Source organism: Protopterus annectens, chromosome 2.part2 (genome assembly GCF_019279795.1).
Source record: "Protopterus annectens isolate FY-2018-M chromosome 2.part2, PAN1.0, whole genome shotgun sequence".
Taxonomy (NCBI): domain Eukaryota; kingdom Metazoa; phylum Chordata; order Ceratodontiformes; family Protopteridae; genus Protopterus; species Protopterus annectens.
The window spans coordinates 109,411,706-109,431,167 of NC_056730.1; the positions used below are offsets into that span (position 1 = coordinate 109,411,706).

A 19,462-nucleotide genomic window follows, 5' to 3' on the forward strand; every position below is an offset into this window, starting at 1 on the left:
CTGCGTTTAGTCTCTGTCACTGCCAGTGTGTTCTCACTGGCTTTAAACCACCTTTCAGTGACATCAGAGACGTCAGCATTCAATATGGTGAGGAGAACTTTTACGGAGTTTTTGTTTAGATTCCTAGTACTAGGCAGTAACACCTTTAGATTTTCTTGGTTTTGATTTGCTATGTTGGAAGTACTTTCAGTTTGGCATTGTGTAAAAAAAAAAAAAAGGCACTATGGGGGGGGGGGGGGGGCAATGTGTTAATATTTGAAAGCCCAGAGTGGAGAGGTGCAGACCATCCCTGGAAAAACAGCATGATCTGTTGACCATCTTCTTCCAAATTGACAAATATTGCACCCATTTAGAATGACACCAGAAACTAAGCAAATTATTAAAGTCAGTCACCTTCTGTTCATATTGTTGCCTCATACTTGGAAAAGGTAAAATACTGCTCACTGCTAGGCTCATATCAGCCGGGGACACATATTCTGCGAGTGCCATGCAGTCTCTCTTCATATACTCTCAGGAGTAAGTCTCAGCTCATTTGCATATACATGGTCAATGACTGAGTAAGTCATACCAGTAATTGTGTTCCAATGGCCTGAGTGTGTGCATAATGTGGTAGATCCTGGCCGCTGATAGGCAACTGACCATAACTTTCTCTTTACTCAGCTTGGTGAGAGGAATATTGGTGTGTCTCACAATAGCTGATAGGTTCATAGTTTCATAGGTTGGTGCTAGGCTATCGGCCCTAGGACCTATACAAGCCTAGCCATAACAATTCTCTGGATATTTCTTCCCACAATATTTACTTCTCTGGACTCCTGTCTAGCAGGGCAACTGACATGATCCCTGGGGTGAATCTCCTATCTCCCATCCAATCATCAAGGTTCCTTTTGAATAGGGCCAAGGAGGTGCCCTGCTTGACATGTATTGGCAGTCTATTTCAGAGTATGGGGAGTCTCTGGGTCAGGAACCTATCCCTCCAGCATGTTTTGTTCATTGTGATGACAAGGTTTAGATTCCTGGAGCGTGTGGCTCTGAAGGATTGGGATTTTTTTAAGTGGACCATGTCCCACAGCTCAGGAACTGACATGGCCTTGTATGTTAAGCAGAAATCGCCTCTGAGTAGACGATATGCCACAGAGTATAGCTGGAGTTTTTTTAGATGTTCAGCATATGGCACCTGCTTTAGGCCTGTGATTCTTTTAGTGAGGTATTTCTGTGGCCTTTCCAGCTGTTGCAGTTGTCTTGTGAGGTACATACCAAACAGGGCATTATACTGTATAATGGGTCTAATGAGGGATGAGTACAGTGGGACAATGACCTCCTTTTTTCTGGATGAATAGCCCTTAGTGATGAGGTGTGCCACATAGAAGGATTTCCTGACTGTTGTGGGGATATGGTTATTGAAAGTGAGACCACTGTCCACCTGTGTCCCTAAATCTCTCATCATACTTTTGATGTTTAGTGTACTGCCACCTATGTGGTAATTCATGGGTACATGTTTTTTTCCAAAGGGGATAACTATACATTTCTTGGCATTAAGCTTGAGCCCATGGCTCTGGCACCAGGCATCTGTTTCTGTAAGGCCCTTTTGTAGAATATCCACATCATTTGGGGATTCAATAATGGCTCCCAGTTTGCAGTTATCTGCGCACTTTGTTAGCCAGAGTCCATTAGTGTTGGCCTGTACTTCAGAGAAGTAGATGCCAAACAAGAGTGGTCCCAGGACTGAACCCTGAGGTACTCCACTTGTCACTTGTCTGGTGCTGGATTTCAAATCGGCTATATTTACAGTCTGAGTTCTATCAGTAAGCCACTTGGCAACCCATCAAGTGACAATGGGATTTATGCTCAGCTTAGTAAGTTTATCTATGATTCCAGAGTAGGGGATGGTGTCGAAGGCCTTGGTGAGGCCCAGATAGGCTGTGTGGACCGCCTTACCCTCGTCCACAGCTCTGAAAACTGATTTGAAAAAGTCAATCAGGTTCAGGAGTCAAGTTCGGCCCTTCACAAACCCAAACTGGGTGGGGTCCACTGTTTGAAGGTTGCCAATGTCTTTGTTTATAAGTTCCATGATAATGCGTTCCATGCCCTTGCAGATCAGGCTCATCAGACTGATGGGACGGTAGTTCCCAGGATCCAAGGTGGATCCCCCATTGTGGAGTGGGATAACTGTAGCTGTGCACCACTCAGTGGGCATGAAGCCTGAGGTGAGGCTATTATTAAACATGACACTTAGGTGAGGTGCCAGCTCACTTTGTAGTTCATGTAGTACACAGCCTGGGATGTCATCTGGTCCCATGGATGCTGTATTCTTAGCTTTGGAGAGTGCAGTTTCTACCTGTGTGGCCATGATTACCGGAATTTGTCAGTCTTTTGGTATTGAGATGGGCCCTTTAGGGGGTGAGAGGGGGGGGGGTGTGAAGTTGGCACTAAATTGATCTGCCAGGATATTGGCAATATCCTTGGGATCAGTATATTTAATGCCATTCGTTGAAGCTCAGAGCAGATCTGAGCATTGCCATTTAGATCCTTGACATAACTATAGAATGCCTTGTGGTTGCCTTTGGAATCTTTGACAATTTTATTTTCGTAACTAGCTTTTGAGGATTTTATGAGGGATCTCAGCTTCTTACTGAGGCTGGTGAGGGAGCTTTTTGCATCATGGGATTTTCCTCTTTTCTGCAACAGTTTTTTCCTTCTGTTGTTTTGTGGCCAAAAAGTGTGTTAAGAGTTGTAGCTTGGTATTGCAGGTGTGCTCTCTGGAGCCTTGAACCAAGTCTCAGTTACTGCACAGATATCGATGTTCTCCATTTTTAGGAGTGCCTCGAGAGAGTTAATTTTGGAAGTTTAGACTTCTAGCATTGAGTAGCATTACCTTCAGATTTTGCATGCTTGTATCTGTTATGGTGGTGGTTTTGTCCTTTGAACCTTGCCTAAAAAAGGCACTGTAGGGGTGGCAAGAGCTTTAGCCAGTAACCTGAATCCCAGGGGTGACAGGTGCAGACCATCTCTGGCAAAGCATCGTGGTTAGTTGATCATGTCTTCCCAGATACTGGATCCCCTTTGAATGACACCAGAAGCTTAGCCAATTGTTGAAGTCAATCATTTTGTCCTTATATTGTGGTATCATTCTGGGCGAAGGCAGGATGCTACTCAGGGATAGGGTCATACCTGCCTGGACCACATGATCCAAGAGCTCTTCCATGTCTCTTTTCATGTAGTCCAGGGAGGTACGTCTCAAGTCATTCACTCCAGCATGGACAATGGCAGAGTTGTATTTGTACTTGTTGTGGAGTGACTTGAGTGCATGCGTTATGTGGCGGATCCTGGCACCCGACAGGCAGCTGACTGTAATTTTATCCTTGTTCAGCCTGGTAAGTGGGACATCAGTGTGCCTGACTATAGAGTCACCTATGACTAAAGTGTTAGGTACATTGTCTTGCCTTAGGGGCTGTTGTTGGGTGGCACACTGGTGTTGTGAGCTATGTGTCACTTTGGTTGTGACTGGTGTTTGTTTGCATTTCAGCTTCGGAGGTCCTTGCTGCTTGGGCAGGTTAATGTTAAGGGCCTCCGCATATGTGGGTTTGGTGTTGCTATGTGTGGGGGCTGATGGTGTGGGTTTTGAAGGGCTATGAGTTGCTTGAGGTGTAGTGCAGGTGTTAACCTTCTCCTCTTGACTGTCTAGCACAATCTTGACTGGAGAGTGCTTTACTTCCAGTTTGGCTATGTAAGTGCATCTCTCACAGGTTGTAGTGTTGGGGTGGTAGGAGGAGAGGGTTGCCTGTGCACATGAGGCAGTTGCCACATTGTCCCAATATGCCCAGATTCACCAGGTGGACAGGGGAACTCACTGGAAGCTGACCCTTGGACATGCCTGTTTAGGTGCTTTTTTTGTAAAATATAAGATCTGTTTTCCCTTACCTTTGCAAGGTACTTTGCAGTTATAGGCTATTTAGTGCCTACGATTAATTTCTCCTTATTGACAAGGAGAGTTGAGTGCTTGTATCAGTTTCAGGCTTCCTAGTGTTTTCCAGGAGGTTCTAGAGTAAGTGCTAGTCACAGGGGTTGAAAATGTAGTGCTACTACTGAGAAACCAGCTAGTTCTAAGGGAAAATTTGAAGAGCAGACTTTCTGGCACCTGGAATAGTTTAACTGTAGCCTCGCGGTACTGCACAATAAGAGAAATGTGCAAACACATGTTTTAAGTCAGAAAGTTGAAAGGGATAGAAATCAGCCCAAAAAGGCTAATAAAATTACAATTTCAGAGCTGGAAACCAATCCTCTAGTGTTAGATAGGCAGTACAATGCTCACCACTCACATTGGTAAGCAGTAGGACTTCCCTCTACCACAGCAAGGTCTGGATAGCTCTGAACACAAAAAATAAAGTCCTGAGACAAGCAAAGCCTGGGATCTGGACTGACTAGGAAAGGTGGGAAATGAGCAAACAAGATAGTATTTATTTATTTTTGTTTGTTTTTGTTTAAATAGGCTAAACAATGCAATGATGCAGTAAATAAACACAGAAAAGGCTAACGCACTTGAGTGTATAGTCCTAAACAATAAATGCAATTAAAACTCTACAAAATTAGTATTTCTTTTGTTGTTGTTGTTAAAACAGGCTTTACAATGCAATAATACAATAAATAAACACACAAAAGGCTAACACACTTGAGTGTGTAGTCCTAAACAGTAAATGCAATTAAAATCTTCCAAAGTTAGCAATTTAAAACTTTTTAAATGAAGCAAGGCAAGTGCACAACTGTAAAACGATTTGAGGCAGTAATACAGCAGAATAAGTAGCTAGTCTACATATACAGAGAAGTCTATATATACAGAAAAACAGCTAAAACACACAAACAATTCAGGTGCAGAGCAACATAGAGCACTTGAGTTGTCGCAATATTAAGGCAAATGCAGTTATAATAAATGCTCTAAAATATACTCTATATTTCCAAAATGTTTGAGAAGCACAGTCAGAACACAAGGAGATTCAGGCATTTTTTTTTTTTTTTAAGGGAGAAAGGAGGAACAGAAGGCCTTCTAAACACTACAGAAGGCTGGCCACAAAATGAGGAGGCTCCAATGACCAGAATGGTGGATGTGTGGTGGCTTGCCTTATGGGCTTAGAAGCTGAGGCTTCATGAGATGTGGCCATACGTGTTGATGTGAAGGTTGTTTTGAAAGAGTGTATTTGGGGCTGCTGAGGGTATTTGTTATGTGTACTTCATCTTGGAGGTCTTTCAGGTTTAGGAAGGATACATTTAAGAGCCTCAGCATATGTGAGTCTATGTGTTTGCTTTGAATTGTGTGTGTGATGGGAGCATAATTTGTACTATTGACAACCTATTGACATTAGGAAAGCTTTTATGTGAGAGCTTTGCCTCCAGTGACATTGTGGAAGTACATCTATCACATACCATCTCAGTTTGTTTGAGAATTAACTGGTTGTCAGTAAACATAAGGCAATTTCTGCATTGCCTCAGGATACCCATATCCACCAAGTTGGTAATGGAGGTAGTGTAAAAGTTCATATCATGGCAACAGACCCTTTTTTATTGGTTAGATGGTTGGAGTGAGAATATAAAGTAATGTCAGCAGCATCCAGTTTGCTACTCTGGGGCAGTGCTTGTCACTTTAAACTAGTTGTCCTGTATGTAACTAGGTACTGGTGAAATTTCAAGGGTGCTTTTGCAGGAAAAATATCAGCTGAAGGTGCCTGTGTCTAGTCAAGTCACTGCCAAACACTTGAGAGAAAACTAATAAGTAAACCCTGATGATTTATGGATGAAGTATTTAGGGAGATATTCTGAAGTTAGGTTAGACAGCAACAAATCAAGCAATATTTACTGAAAATAAAGAATTAGCTTATCGAGCATGATAAAAAGAGGGGATTTGCCTGATTAGCTACTGCCTGGGTACTACTAGTACTGATCTCACCACAGCTTCACTCTGCTGGCATACAATGCTACTTTGCTTCTACTATCACCAGAAGCAAAACAGTAGCACCAGTCCCAAGATGAGAAGCAGGCCACTGGTTCTTTGTTGATCAACAGTCTTGTCCCAGATTAGGAAAGGTTCTGTAGACTTGTTGTAGCCTTTTCCTGGTAGATGCCTTGAATAGTAACCAGACCAATCAGGAAGGTCAAACATACACTCACTGCCCAATTAGAAACAATCAGGAATCAACTCACTCTGTCCCTTCTCTCACAAAAGCAAAATAGATGCACAGTTTCCAAGCTGTCAAATATGAAGCAGTTATTAGGCTTTCTGGTAATTAGCAGTCTTTAGGAAATAATGCCCCAGTACTCCTTCTTTAAACAGGATTAAAACAGAAGCACTAATCCCAAAATGACTACTGAGAAGCAAAATGTGGGTTCTCCAATAATTAGTGGTTTTGGAGTACATGCTGCAGTTTTTAAAGGTAAGATGGAAAAAGTGGCTAATATCCTAAGCGATGCAGTGTGCACTAAGCAGTTAGATATGAAAGAGGGGGAACTTAACTTTAGCTGTCTGAGTGGACAGCCACTAATGTCAAAAGAGAAAGATAGATTGGAAAGGGGTGGGCACTTTGTATTCTGGCTCAACAGAATAGAATGGAATGCCCAATAATTTTTGAATAGTTGAAGGGGAGTGCTTTCTCAAAATGATAGTGTTGTACTTACAACAGGCAGTGAAGGAGGTGAGGGAAGGAAATATCAAATTAACATAAGGGGCAGGCAGCTTGAAAGACAGATGAGTTTAAAACCACAGCCGAATGAGGATAGGAGTGCGAGAGAAAGCGTAATTTCTATGAAACACAAAAGACATAGCTGTAGACCCTTTCCTAGATTAAATAGGCAATTAAAAGCAAAATACAAATAAAACACAGGGTACAAATAAAACACAGGGTAAAGAAAATCAATCAAAACATTCAAAAATAGAAGAAGGCAATGAAGCATACAAGATATAGGAAAGCAAAAATAAATTAATCTTCCCTCACAGCAAGCCATGGCAAAGTCGAAGGTGACTTTATTCATTATTAACGCTTATGTCTAGTTAGTGTTTCACTAATTTGACAATGTAGCTTCACTCCAATGTTGTCTGACTTGTTCACTACTCATTTATTTGATGCACTGCAAAATGATATATATATATATATATATATATATATATATATATATATATATATATATTTATACAGTTCCCTTCAAAAGTATTCCATAAATTTCCTTGCTGTTGGATTTTTATAAGGCATAGTAATGGCTCTTAACAGTAAATGCAATTTCCCAGAAAAAATGTTAGAATCAAGATATCATGCTTTACACAAAGTACTAAAATTATTTCAGTTTTAGTTAGCATGAAAAGTCCTGCATGGATATTTACTTTACTAAATGTTTAGTGAACAGAAAGCACATTAAGGTTGCTTATTTGCAAATCCCACATACATACAGTTTTTGATGCTTACAGCAATGCCAATGCAGCTTCAGTCTGTCACAGCATGCTCAGAAAACCTAATTTAAAGATCAAATATGTACTGTTTAATTACTTTGCAAAGCCGTGTAAGTAAATCTGACAAGCACTGTAGCACAAAACCTGCTGAGTTCTTATTTAAGCTTGACACATCTGTTTTTTTCAGCTTTTTACTCCTGACAAGCACAATATGCCCACAAGGAATGATATGACATTATTTTGTCAACATAATGAATTGTTCTTTTGCCTTGAAAGAATTGCTTCGTGTGGACATGACACCAGCCACTTCTCCTCCTCATAAATCTGTAATAATAAGCTTTGTAACTGTTGGAAAGAAGTAAGGCCTGATTAGAAATCCTTCGCTGTATGTTGTTGTATTGCATAGCGCTCTATAATGAAATGGGATGTTTCTGTATAAAGAATATGTACAGAAGAAACAATTGCCATATATTACATTATGGAGTCAGTACAGAAACAGTACTTAAATATAAATGCCTATGATTACAGCGTGGAATTACTGAAAACAAAACGTAAGAAAGAATGGCATATAAAAAATTCCCTTCTGGTCAGTGCAATGCCAGAGTTGGTTATTTACAGAAAGACTGTAATAAGGATATTAAAAAATACTATTTGGAAACTTGCAAACTACATTTTAATCAGATCAAGAAATGTTGTTTTTCTTTAAACACATCAGAGTTATGTGATATATATACACTGGATTGGAGCAAATTATGAATATTTTACATGAGAAATATACTACCATACCCAATATACCACAAAGTACAGTTATAGTTTCTTTACCTGCTGATGTACAACTATGTAGGCACACTGTGATAAGATACTTTAAAATCACTTGTACCTAATCTGTAAGAGAGTGTTGTGAAACCACTGTTTGTATGAAACTAAGAAGGGCTGGTTATATAGATATCAAAAATGAAACTCTGGGGGGGGGGGGGGGGTTGCCACTGAAAGACTGAATTCCATAATTATGATCTTTGTAATAGCAAAAAAATCTGAAAGTGATGTAGGGACATATGTAGCCTGGAAGTAAGTGCAGTGGATAAAGGCTATGATCTGTTAATAATCTACTTTCTGTAATCCAGAGTTTAGTTTCCTTAGTCTCCATTTGCCTACTGGCAGGCTTTGAGCAAGTCACTTAACCAGGCAATGTTGTTGGTCTGTTAAGAAACTGCATTCACTTGGTAGTTGTATAAGAACTTACAAACTCTAATATCTCATTCTTTCCAAAGGTACCATGATCTCAGAATTAGTAGTCAGGATGCGGATGTAGGGTGGGGGGGTGGGGGTAAGACCAGAAGCAAAACAGTTTAAAGATGCAAAAGTTAGTTTTGATACTCACTTTTATTTCAAGCAGTCATTGTTTAATGCGCTAAGTATCAGGACATGTAATATCAGTAGAATGTGGGATGTTTGGCCAGGCTTATAAAGGCCCCAGTGGTCATTAGCCAATAATACACCTATTAATCTATGAACCTATGATCATATCTCACACTTCCAATATGGAGAGCGCTCTGTGAAAGAATATATGAATATGTAAGTACATTGTGAACCTGGAGAAATATGTTTTTACATAAAAAGTGTCACATACACGCACTGGGTGCATATTTTACATTTAACAGTTTAGGTGGTACACTGGTAGTCTTGTGTAAAGGAGCACAATAAAGAAGAATAACAACAGTGTGGTACATGACTGTTTAGCTGTACCTTTACATATAGGTCCATAGGTTCATAGGGCCTATACAAGCCTAGCCAAACAAGGTACCCTGGCTTTTGCCACCCAAGAAAATAATTTTCCTGTCACCCTGTCGAACAGAGCCACAGCAGTGATCCCCGGAGTTAATTTCCTATTTCCCATCCAATTGTCAAGATTTCTCTTAAAGAGGGCTAATGAGGAGCTTTGCCTGACATGAATGGGCAGCCTATTCAAGAGCAAGGGAAGTCTCTGGGACAGGAATCTATCCCTCCAGTATGTTCTGTTTATTGGAGTGACAAGGTTTAGGTCCCTACAGCATGTGGCTCAGAGAGATTGAGATTTCTTTAAGTGTAGCACATTAATCAGGTCTGGGTTAGACATAGCTTTGTACGTTAGGCAGAGGTTGCTTAGGAGTAGGCGATATGCGAATAAGTAGAGCTGGAATTTTTTGAGTTGCTCAGCGTATGGCATCTGTTTGAGAATGGTAATCCTCTTAGTGAGGTATTTCTGTGGCCTTTCCAGCTGTTTCAGATGTCTTGTGAGGTACATGCCAAACGGTATATGTATACATATTACTGGAAAATATCACCTTGATTCTGCTAGAACTTGCTGTGAGGGAAAGATTAGCTTGCTTTTGCTTTCTTGTATCTTTATCACTTTATTGCCTTCTTCTATTTTCTGTGCTGTGATGTGTCTTTACACTGTGTTTTACTTGTATTCTGCTTTAAATTGCTTATTATGACTAGGAAAGAGACCATATCTGTATTTCTTGTGAGTCATGTAGAAATTTTTTGCACCCTCCTACCCTGGTGCTGTTGTGTTCTTCTTTCTAGTTGCCTGCCCCTTACATTAATTTGACCACTGTGATGATTGGTAGATGGGTGAAGGCTGCCAGCCTAGTCAAATAGAATTTGATATATAATTCTGGCATTTGTAAATAAATGTAAAAATACAGGCATGTTTTCTTGAGTGTAAAAGAATACTGTGAAATATGGAACTGCAAAATATGTGACAACATTGCACTCCACTGGCCCAGTGAAGCATGTTGTGACCCTGTCATGTTACAAGTCAGCTTCAGTGCATCTGGATGAAGGTTTCATGCCCGTTGTTTTAAGGCTAAAGTTTATGACCACAATTTACACGTGGAAGGTGCTTTATTGCTCTGGTTTCTGCTAGAGTGTATATGTGTATTGTTGTAAGTTTCTGAACAGGTGTTAGATTGCTAAATAATGTAGTTTGTTTGCCTGGTAAAACCTAAGTGTCAACATGATATAATTTGGGAGTGATCCAGCAGACATGTTTGTTAGTAATATTTAAATACTATTTCTCAGAAGAGACTGAGAACATTTTCATCTTGGATATCTAACTCATCACTCTGCCTAAGCTCACATACAATTCTCTAGCACTGTGATTTCTTGTAGGAATAGTTAAAGCTGGTAAAGATTAATTACGTATTTTTCTTTGAAATCAGCCCTGTCCTACTGTATTATTTTAAGTTTCTGTGTGATCTCTGAACTCTTCGATATCTCTGTGGTGTAGTAGTTTTGTCTTGTGTTTTAATTATTTATTATTGACTATTTTTAAAACCTTCAACCTGTGGCTAGTTTATGTGGATATAAATTATGCTTTAGAGTACATTATATATTTATAGAGTTTACTGTCTAAGCCCTTCCAATAAGCTAGACTGAATAGTCACATTACCATTGGATAATAATATTGCACAGTAATAACTGGACACCCTTTTAAGGGCCTTTTAGTAGCTGATAATATTAGCTGGGTGGTGGCAGGGATTACTACCGTATGGTCTGTGTAAAGGGCACAGCTAGGGAGTCTGTGTCAGTCTTTCCCAGGAGTGTCTATGAAGTTGTATAAATACTTACTCAAAGTGTGTGTGAGTTGTGTCAGCTACTTGAGGAGGGACATGAAGCACTGGTTGGACAGAGAGGGTACTGGAGGTTTTAGCTTGTCCAGCTAGGCTGAGACTTGGACCCTATAGCTGTGCCAGTGGGGAGTCTTATTGGGGACCTGATGAGCAAACCAGTCCCAGACTGACTGTGATCTCTGTGTTCACTTAAGGGAAATTGTACTTTACTGTGTGTATTAGTTATCCTTTCCTCTTCTAGAAGACAACCTCCCTGGTGTTAGTGGTGAGGATTGAGGCTCCTTGATTCCTGAGCCAGGGCACAGTTGTCACAACAACATTACCTCCTTCCCTCTCCCCTTTCATCGGCTGTTGGTAGTAAGCACAAAATTATTATTTTGTAAAATCACTCCCCTTCAGTTATTTAAATTTATTGGCCATCCCACTATATTCCATAGAACCAGAATACAAAGTGTCCACCCCCTTTTGATCGATCTTTCTCTTTTAAAATTAGTGGCTATCCACTTATACAGCTAAAGCTTAAGTTATCCCCTCTTGCTTATCTAACTGCTTAGTGCACACTGCAAGGCTTAGGATATCACCACATCTTTTTCCATCTTATCTTTAAAATCTGCAACATCTATTGTAAGACCACCAATTTTTTGGAGATCCCATAATCTGCCTGTCCATAGTCATCTTGGGATCAGTGCTTCTGTTTTCTCCTGGTGAGAGAAGAGCACAGGGACATTATTTCCTGGAGACTGCTGATCACTGGAAAGCCTAATAACTACTTCATATATGACAGTTTGGAATATGTGCTTAAATTCTACTCCTGGGGAGAGAAGGAGCAGAGTGCATTGATTCTTGACTGTTTCTGGTTGGGCAGTGAGGGTCTACATTCATGATTGGTCTGGTTGTTGTTCAAAGCATCTACCAGGAAAAGGCTACAACAACCCTACAGACCCTTGCATCATATGGGACAAGACTGTGGCTCACCAAACAGCCCATGGTCTGCTTCTCATCTTGAGATTGGTGCTAAAGTTTTGCTTCTGGTGAGAGAAGAAGCAAAGAAGCACTACATCTCAGTAGAGTGAAGCTGTGGTGAGATCAGCACTAGTAGTAGCCAGTTGGTAGCCATTCACATGACTCCCCTCTTTTCATCATTCTTGACAAGCTAGCTCGTTGTTTTCAGTAAGTACTGCTTGATTTGTTTCTCGCTTCAAAATATCTGTCTAAATACTTCTTCCATAAATTTTTAGGGTCTATTTATTAGTTTCTCATCAAGTGTTTGGCAGTTCCCTGTATATACACAGACATCTTGAGTGACATTTTTCCTGTAAAAGCACAATTGAAATTTCACCAATACCTAATTGCATACAGGACAGCTAGTTTGCAGTGACAAGCATTGTCCCCAGAATTGCAAAATGGATACTCCTTACATATATATATATATATATATATTCTCACTCCAACTGTCTAATCAATAAAAAGGGTCTGTTCCCATGGATATGAACTTCCTCACTTTTCTCAAACAAGCTGATATGGTATGTGAGAGATGTATTTATACAATGTCACTGGAGGCAAAGCTCTCACATAAAAGTAATCCTAATGTGAATAAGGTTGTCAGTAGTACTCACACTGCATCCATCACACACAATTCAAAGTAGACGTATAATCCTACATATGTTGAGACACTTAAACGTAAATTTTCTAAACCCCAAAGACCTCCTAGACAAAGTACACATAACAAATACTCTCAGCAGCCACTAATACACTCTTTCAAAACAATACCCATATCAAGACATGCAGCAAAATCTCATGGAGCCTCTACTTTTAAGCCCACAAGGCAAGCCATGATACAATCCAACATTCTAGTTATTGGAGACTCCATCATGAAACACACTGATGTCCCTCTCACCAGGCTGAGTTAGGAGAAAATCATACTCAGTTGCTTATCAGGGGCTAGGATTCAACACCACATTACACATGATCTCAGGTCATTGGACCACAATTACCAATATGACTCAGTCATAGTCCATGTGGGAGAAAATGACCTGAGACATACATCCTTAGACTATATGAAGAGAGACATCATGGAGCTCTTGGAATATGTGTCCCAGGCTGGTATGAGCCTAGCATTGATCAGCATTTTACCTTCTCCAAGGATGATGCCACAATATAAAAAAAGATGAATGACTAATAAATGGCTTAGTTTCTGGTATCATTCTAAGGGAGTGCAATATTTGTCAGCGTGGAACGAGAGGGTCAATGGACCATGCTGCTTTGCTAGGGATAGTCTGCATCTCTCCTCTCTAGGCTTTTGAATATTAGCCAAAGCACTGCCTTCCCTCATAGTGCCTTTTTTTAGGCAATGCCAAACTGAAAGCACTTCTGACATAGCAAATCAAAATCTAGAATGCTAGGAGTCTAAAGAAAAAACTCCTCTCACTAAAAGCTCTCTTCACATAGATAATGCTGATGTCTGTGCAATCACTGAGACATGGTTTAAAGCCATGGAGAGCACACCGACAGTTCACGGTTATAATGCCTTCCACACATTTAGATGAACTACTACAAATACAAGGACGAAAGTAGAAGTGTATTGATTTACATATATACCTCAAGGCTGGTCAAACAGGAAAATGTACTTGAGCTACTCCATGTTCAAATCACCATAGGCAAAATCTAATACCACTTCTTTGCAAGCTACAGGACCCCTCTATGACCCAGGAAACCAATATCATGTATAAACTTACTGGAAACACTCACCATCCAACCCAATACTATATTCATGGGTGACTTTAATTACCCACTATTAACTGGGAATCCTATATGACACCAAACATACAGACACAGAAATCCCTGGATTTTGTAACCACAAAGTCCCTGGAACAGATTGTCAAGACACCAAACAAGGGTGCAACCATAGTGGACCTGGTCCTTACTGATATGAGAGAGTGCTGCATACCTCCTAGTGTAATGTCTTCTCTGGTAAGATCAGATCACAAAATAGCCTCCTATGAAGTAAAAATAAATCCTGGATCCTAAACTAAACCTGGAATATTCAGAAACTACTCTAAGGCTAATTTCCTGCTATTAAGTGATAGCCTGGCAAAATCTGAAACCCCCATAAACTCTTAGAACACTGCTGCCTATGTAGAACTGTTCACAGAAACCCTATAGAAGCATGTTAATAGCTGCACCCACCAGTAAGAAGTACAGAACTAGTTTAGAAAACAATCCACCCTGGTGAAATCACAAAATCAATAGGCTGTGTAAATACAGGACAGCATCATGGAAAAATCTATTATACATACATGCTGCAAACATAACCACAGTTATACAGAGAACTAGCATGAGCATCATACATGCTCCACTGCCAGCAGAGTTAATCATGGCTGTTGTTACATACAAACATGTTAAGCTGATCACTTGGAAACAAAGTCTGCACTCCTAAGTGCACTTAAGTGCACATGTAAACAATTAAGTTGCCAGAAGATAATTGTACTGACAATCAATCAATAAACAAACGAATGAATGAATCAATAAATAAAAATACTTGCAGTACATAATTATATCTAATTTCCCTAACATTTACCTCCCACTACCAAAGCAGGTCAGCAAGGCACCAGCTGGATTCACTGTAGCATAAGTGGGAGTGCTGACCAGAACTAACGATGACAGCCACATCCTTCACCATGCAAGCAAGGTTTTAGGTAAGGCATCATCTTCTGCAAGTTTAGATTGGGCATCATCTTCCATCTTTCCAGTGGTAAAGTAGCCATGAGCACTCACACACGTCCCTTCAAGGAGTAACATGGTAGCATTGTTCACTTGGATGCATACTTGTGAATCACAAGTTATTCAGCATAGCAGTTCAGTGTAGCAGTACTGTATGTCCTTCGCACAGCACCACAGTGCTAATAGGTGTAGTGCTGCACTGTGTCATATTGAGCATACACATGCCGTATGCATGCAGGTAATATATGTTGTAGTCACTGTAATGTGTACAGTTAATACCAGCATGTCTGGTAGCACAATGAGCTATAACAGTGACTGACAAACACTAATGCTAAGTAGCTTAAATAGAATAACCACCATGCTAATTGACCCTTGTTAGGACAATATAAGTTTTTGCACCATTTTGCACAACACTACTAATTACTATATGATAGCAGAATACTGGAATTTCAGTCAGGGTTTTATAAACTTGCAGACTGAACCATTAAAGGAGTCCAGTCTGGTAGAGTACCTTAGTAAGAATAACAAGCCATGTAATGGTGTTGGTCACAATGAGGCGGTTTGATGTACATGCAGCTGAGAACCGTGTGAAATGGCATGTCACTGCATTATCTGCATTTGGCTTGGCGATGAGGACAGCTGTGTATAATGGAGTCCTTGAGAAAGGCTTGTCATGGTGCATTGTTATTTCAGGGATAGAGGTTGAGGCATGGCTAAGGTATGTAGCTGTGTGTAGCTGTGAGAAAAGATTATGGCCATGCAGAGTTTTAATTACAGGTAATTAAAAGGTGTATAAAGGGAGATGAAGCTACAACCATAGTTAGAGTGTGGAAAAGAGGGGGCATAACAATCTCTCTCTCTGGGAAACACTGCATAAGCAAGGTTATACCATAGGTGAGGGCATTCTACAGCATACCATGCACACCGACTGACTGATATGTTTTCTCCACAGGTGTACATGTACTTGCATGGCCATTCAGGGGAGACAATACCTGTGAAAGTTCACCACCAAGGTGAATGAAGTGCTACTACAGCCTCTCCACACAAACGCCCTGCTCTTCCTTGGCTAAGGTGCTAGTGACAAGCTGCGATGTGGCAGAAACTAGTATGGGACATGAATGGTATGGGTGACCATAATAGGTCTGCAAAAGGTGTGACAAAGCATTATTGATATTATGATACTCTATTCAAACAAAAATGCATGGTGCATTGTAGATAGCAGGCAAGTCCATTACATGGAGTATGTAATCAACAAAAAAATAACTGATGTTGAGAAGTTTTAGTTTCACTCATTTGATGTGGGGTGGTCTGTCATACCTGGGGCTTGGATGTGGGACATGGGCAAGCAACAACCATCTGTGTACCCTTCATGGACGCATCAGGTCAGTAACATTAATTATCAGACAGTACAGCCCAGCACAGCACATTCTACTACATTTAAAGGGAAAGAAAAAGTAACCCCCCGGTACATATGTACCTCTGTTTCCAGATAGCTCTGGTCTTCAACTGACAAGCTATAGTTGTTAGAGGGTGCTAGTGCTGTATTCATACTAAAGGGAGTTATATGGGCATGTGTGTAGGCAAACAATGTTGTTCATGTGTGTTCCTACTTTCTTAGGTTCCACTGGTAGACAGGCTAGTATTACATAACAGCATAGGGCTAATCTCAATAAGGAACCTATTGCTAATAATGATGGCAACATGTTAGTGTCATGGTCCAATGATATTGGTGATCTGCAACACTATAGGAGGGGGTAGCAGAACATCCTGAGCATACAACATCACAACAACATAAGGGAACTTGCCTGCCTGAAAGTTCTTCCTAAACATTACCTGTTTCTCCAGCACACATAACATTTGAAATGTAACTACCTCTGAGGTGTGGATACCCATTATAGGTGATAGATATAGGGAGGTTAGGCACTGCCATGACTCCAGGACTATATCTGATATGGCTACTATACATGACACTAACACATACATGTGCAGACTTGTGATGCAGACAAAAATGGCTGATATCTACTCTATTGCAGAGATGGTTAGTGTACTGCATGAATTTTAGGATAATGGAGAAAATGTGTTTGCAATACTTCCCTGAAAGCTCCATGTAACAAAGATGTTTATAGCATATTCACATTTCATCTAGAGTCTCCTTGTGGGTAAGATGGTTTGAGAAGATCCCTTACTGTCTCCCTTTCTGCCTATGAGGTCCACAGTCTGAGTTAATGGTATCTCAGGTGGTGTCTGTACCTCCACCTTTGATATGGATGTACACAATGTGTAACATTGTGGGGACTGACTCTGACAGCAGCTGATAACACATACTTCTGAGCTATAATCGTTACTAATCCAAGCACTGATCTCCTCCTGTGTGATTCTTGATGTTAGAATTGGTATGCAGTGCACCTGCATTCCTTACTTCTGCATCAGCCATCCATTTTGGATGTCATCATTTGCATACATCATGTGGGTCTTTGCACAGTGTTCCTAGTTCCATGTAATTATGCAATCATTAGTATGTACTGCCTACTATGATATGTTGCCCCTTGCTTAATATATCTATAGGTTCACATGTGATTAATAGGCTGATGACCCTAGGGAGCCTTTTTAAGTCTAGCTATGCTTCCCAAAGATAAGAATCAAACCCTGTACCTTGTGTCTGTGAAATAAACAACTTAACAGTTATGCCAACTCCAATTTATATCTTAGAATTACCCACACCCTGCATGATGCTGTTGCTATCTGCACTAAGTTGCACTGTACAATGTGTTAAATATCTGTGAATGCCAACTGATATCTTTTAAAATAAACTTGCATGCAGAACTATTAGGTCGAGGTACCTCATTGTGAGCTAATACTTTTGCTATTGCTAGACTTTACATCCTTACAACACAGCTTCTACTGCCAGTTATCTGATTACCTGATGGCAAATATAAGTTGTGAGCAGCGTTAGTAAAGTCTGAGGTATACAGAATAGTTCACTTTGTGGAAATAACGTCTGCATATTTTGTGAAAATTCATGTATTAATAATTGAAAAAGAATAGTAAACTAGGTGTAGCCATTTTCAGAGTAAGATGTTTTTAATGTATTTGTGCTCACACTTTGTAAAACAAAGACTGACATCCTTTATGAAGTTTTATCAGATCTTAAACTTGCTAAAACTCATCATATTTAATACACTTCATATAAAGAAATATTTATATAATGTGTGACAGTATTTCTTACTTACCTCATTGTCCTGATGATTAATTTCACAAACAGTTGACTGTTGTAATAATACTGCCATAAGTCTACAGGAAAAATAATTAAGTATTATAAGTAGAGCATATTAACAGCTGTTTAAAGATATCCTCATTATGAATAAAGATGTCATGTATTCATTAAGCGATAAACAAAGGGATATGTTTATACATCAAGACAACAAAATAGATGCTTAAACATCACATCTCTCAACCTCTTTGTGCAAGAAATCTGCACAAAGCCTAAAATAACTGGGGGCAAAGTCTCAAAAATAGTGACAGAGTTTAAATATTTCTCTTATAAACTTAGAAAGTTGCTAGATTAAAAGAACTTACATTAGCATACATTTTTTCTGAAAAATATGAAGTTTAAAGCGCAAGTGTATGTCATTATTCAATGACTTCGGTCCTCAGTGATTTGCCAGAAAATGACAAATTTTATGAAAAACAGGCAATAAATATGAGGCGAATATCTGGACATTCTGCAAACATTCAGACAGGTAAGATGAATGTTAAACATCTATTTGTGTGTGTGTGTGTGTGTGTGTGTGTGTGTGTGTGTGTGTGTGTGTGTGTGTGTGTGTGTGCGTGTGCGTGTGTGTGTATGTGTGTGTGTGTGTGTGTGTGTGTGTGTGTGTGTGTGACTGTGTGTGTGTGTGTATTTGTAAATATAAGTGCATAAATGGCATCCAGTCTCTAAAGTGCTGATCACAAACCATTTACATGAGCTTAGGGTTTCAGCCTACCTAATAAAGGACTATTTATTGATGGTTAACAAATGAAAATAAAATAAGTAGGTAAACTGGTCCTAAGTCCTTTTTCAGCAGTAACTAGGCCTGAGGATGCAAGGCATTATACACACATAAATAAAAATAGATTAGCATAAGCAGTTGGTGTTTTACAATAGGAAGCAAACACTATTGACACAAATAGTACTTCCTTATACTTCTCTTAATATTGTACACAATAAGCTCAATGGGGTAGACTAAAAATATTCAAGCACACTGCAACAGTAGTTGACCAGGCTAATTCCTGACCCAGAAAGCTGGCTTAGATTGCCTGCTAGGATAAGGATATGAAAATGAGAACAGAAAGATAGACAGTAAGGAATGATAATAGACTAGAGTCAGGTAGAGTTGATATAAGAGTCTGTGGTTTGCCCTAGATCCTATTAATATTTACTGCCTTCAGTGAGATGAATCTGTGTCTCTTGTCTCTAAAAACATATAAGTTCAATGACTTCTGTGGAGATCTTATGATACAGCTTATTATAATTTCTAAAAGTGAAAACATAAGGCAAAGAAAACTAATTTTCTAGTACCAACATTTAGCATTGCACTAATGATTCTGTCCCAGCAGATATATAAAAACATTAAACCACACTAAGCAGTGGTGAAAACGCTAACATAGAAAAGTGAATATCCAACATGTAACCATCTAGAAGCTCATGTTAATTGTT

At 39.7% G+C, this 19,462-nt stretch overlaps 1 protein-coding gene across 2 annotated transcripts in view; it reads right to left on the reverse strand.

Moving 5' to 3' along the window:
• Window positions 1-19,462, reverse strand: part of ANKRD55 (ankyrin repeat domain 55) — a 1,456,090-nt gene that overhangs the window by 531,373 nt on the left and 905,255 nt on the right. For both annotated transcript variants that reach the window (XM_044063788.1, XM_044063786.1), the window contains exon 5: window positions 17,994-18,054. In XM_044063788.1, the coding sequence (XP_043919723.1) occupies window positions 17,994-18,054 (61 nt within the window). The remainder of the gene's footprint in view (window positions 1-17,993; window positions 18,055-19,462) is intronic.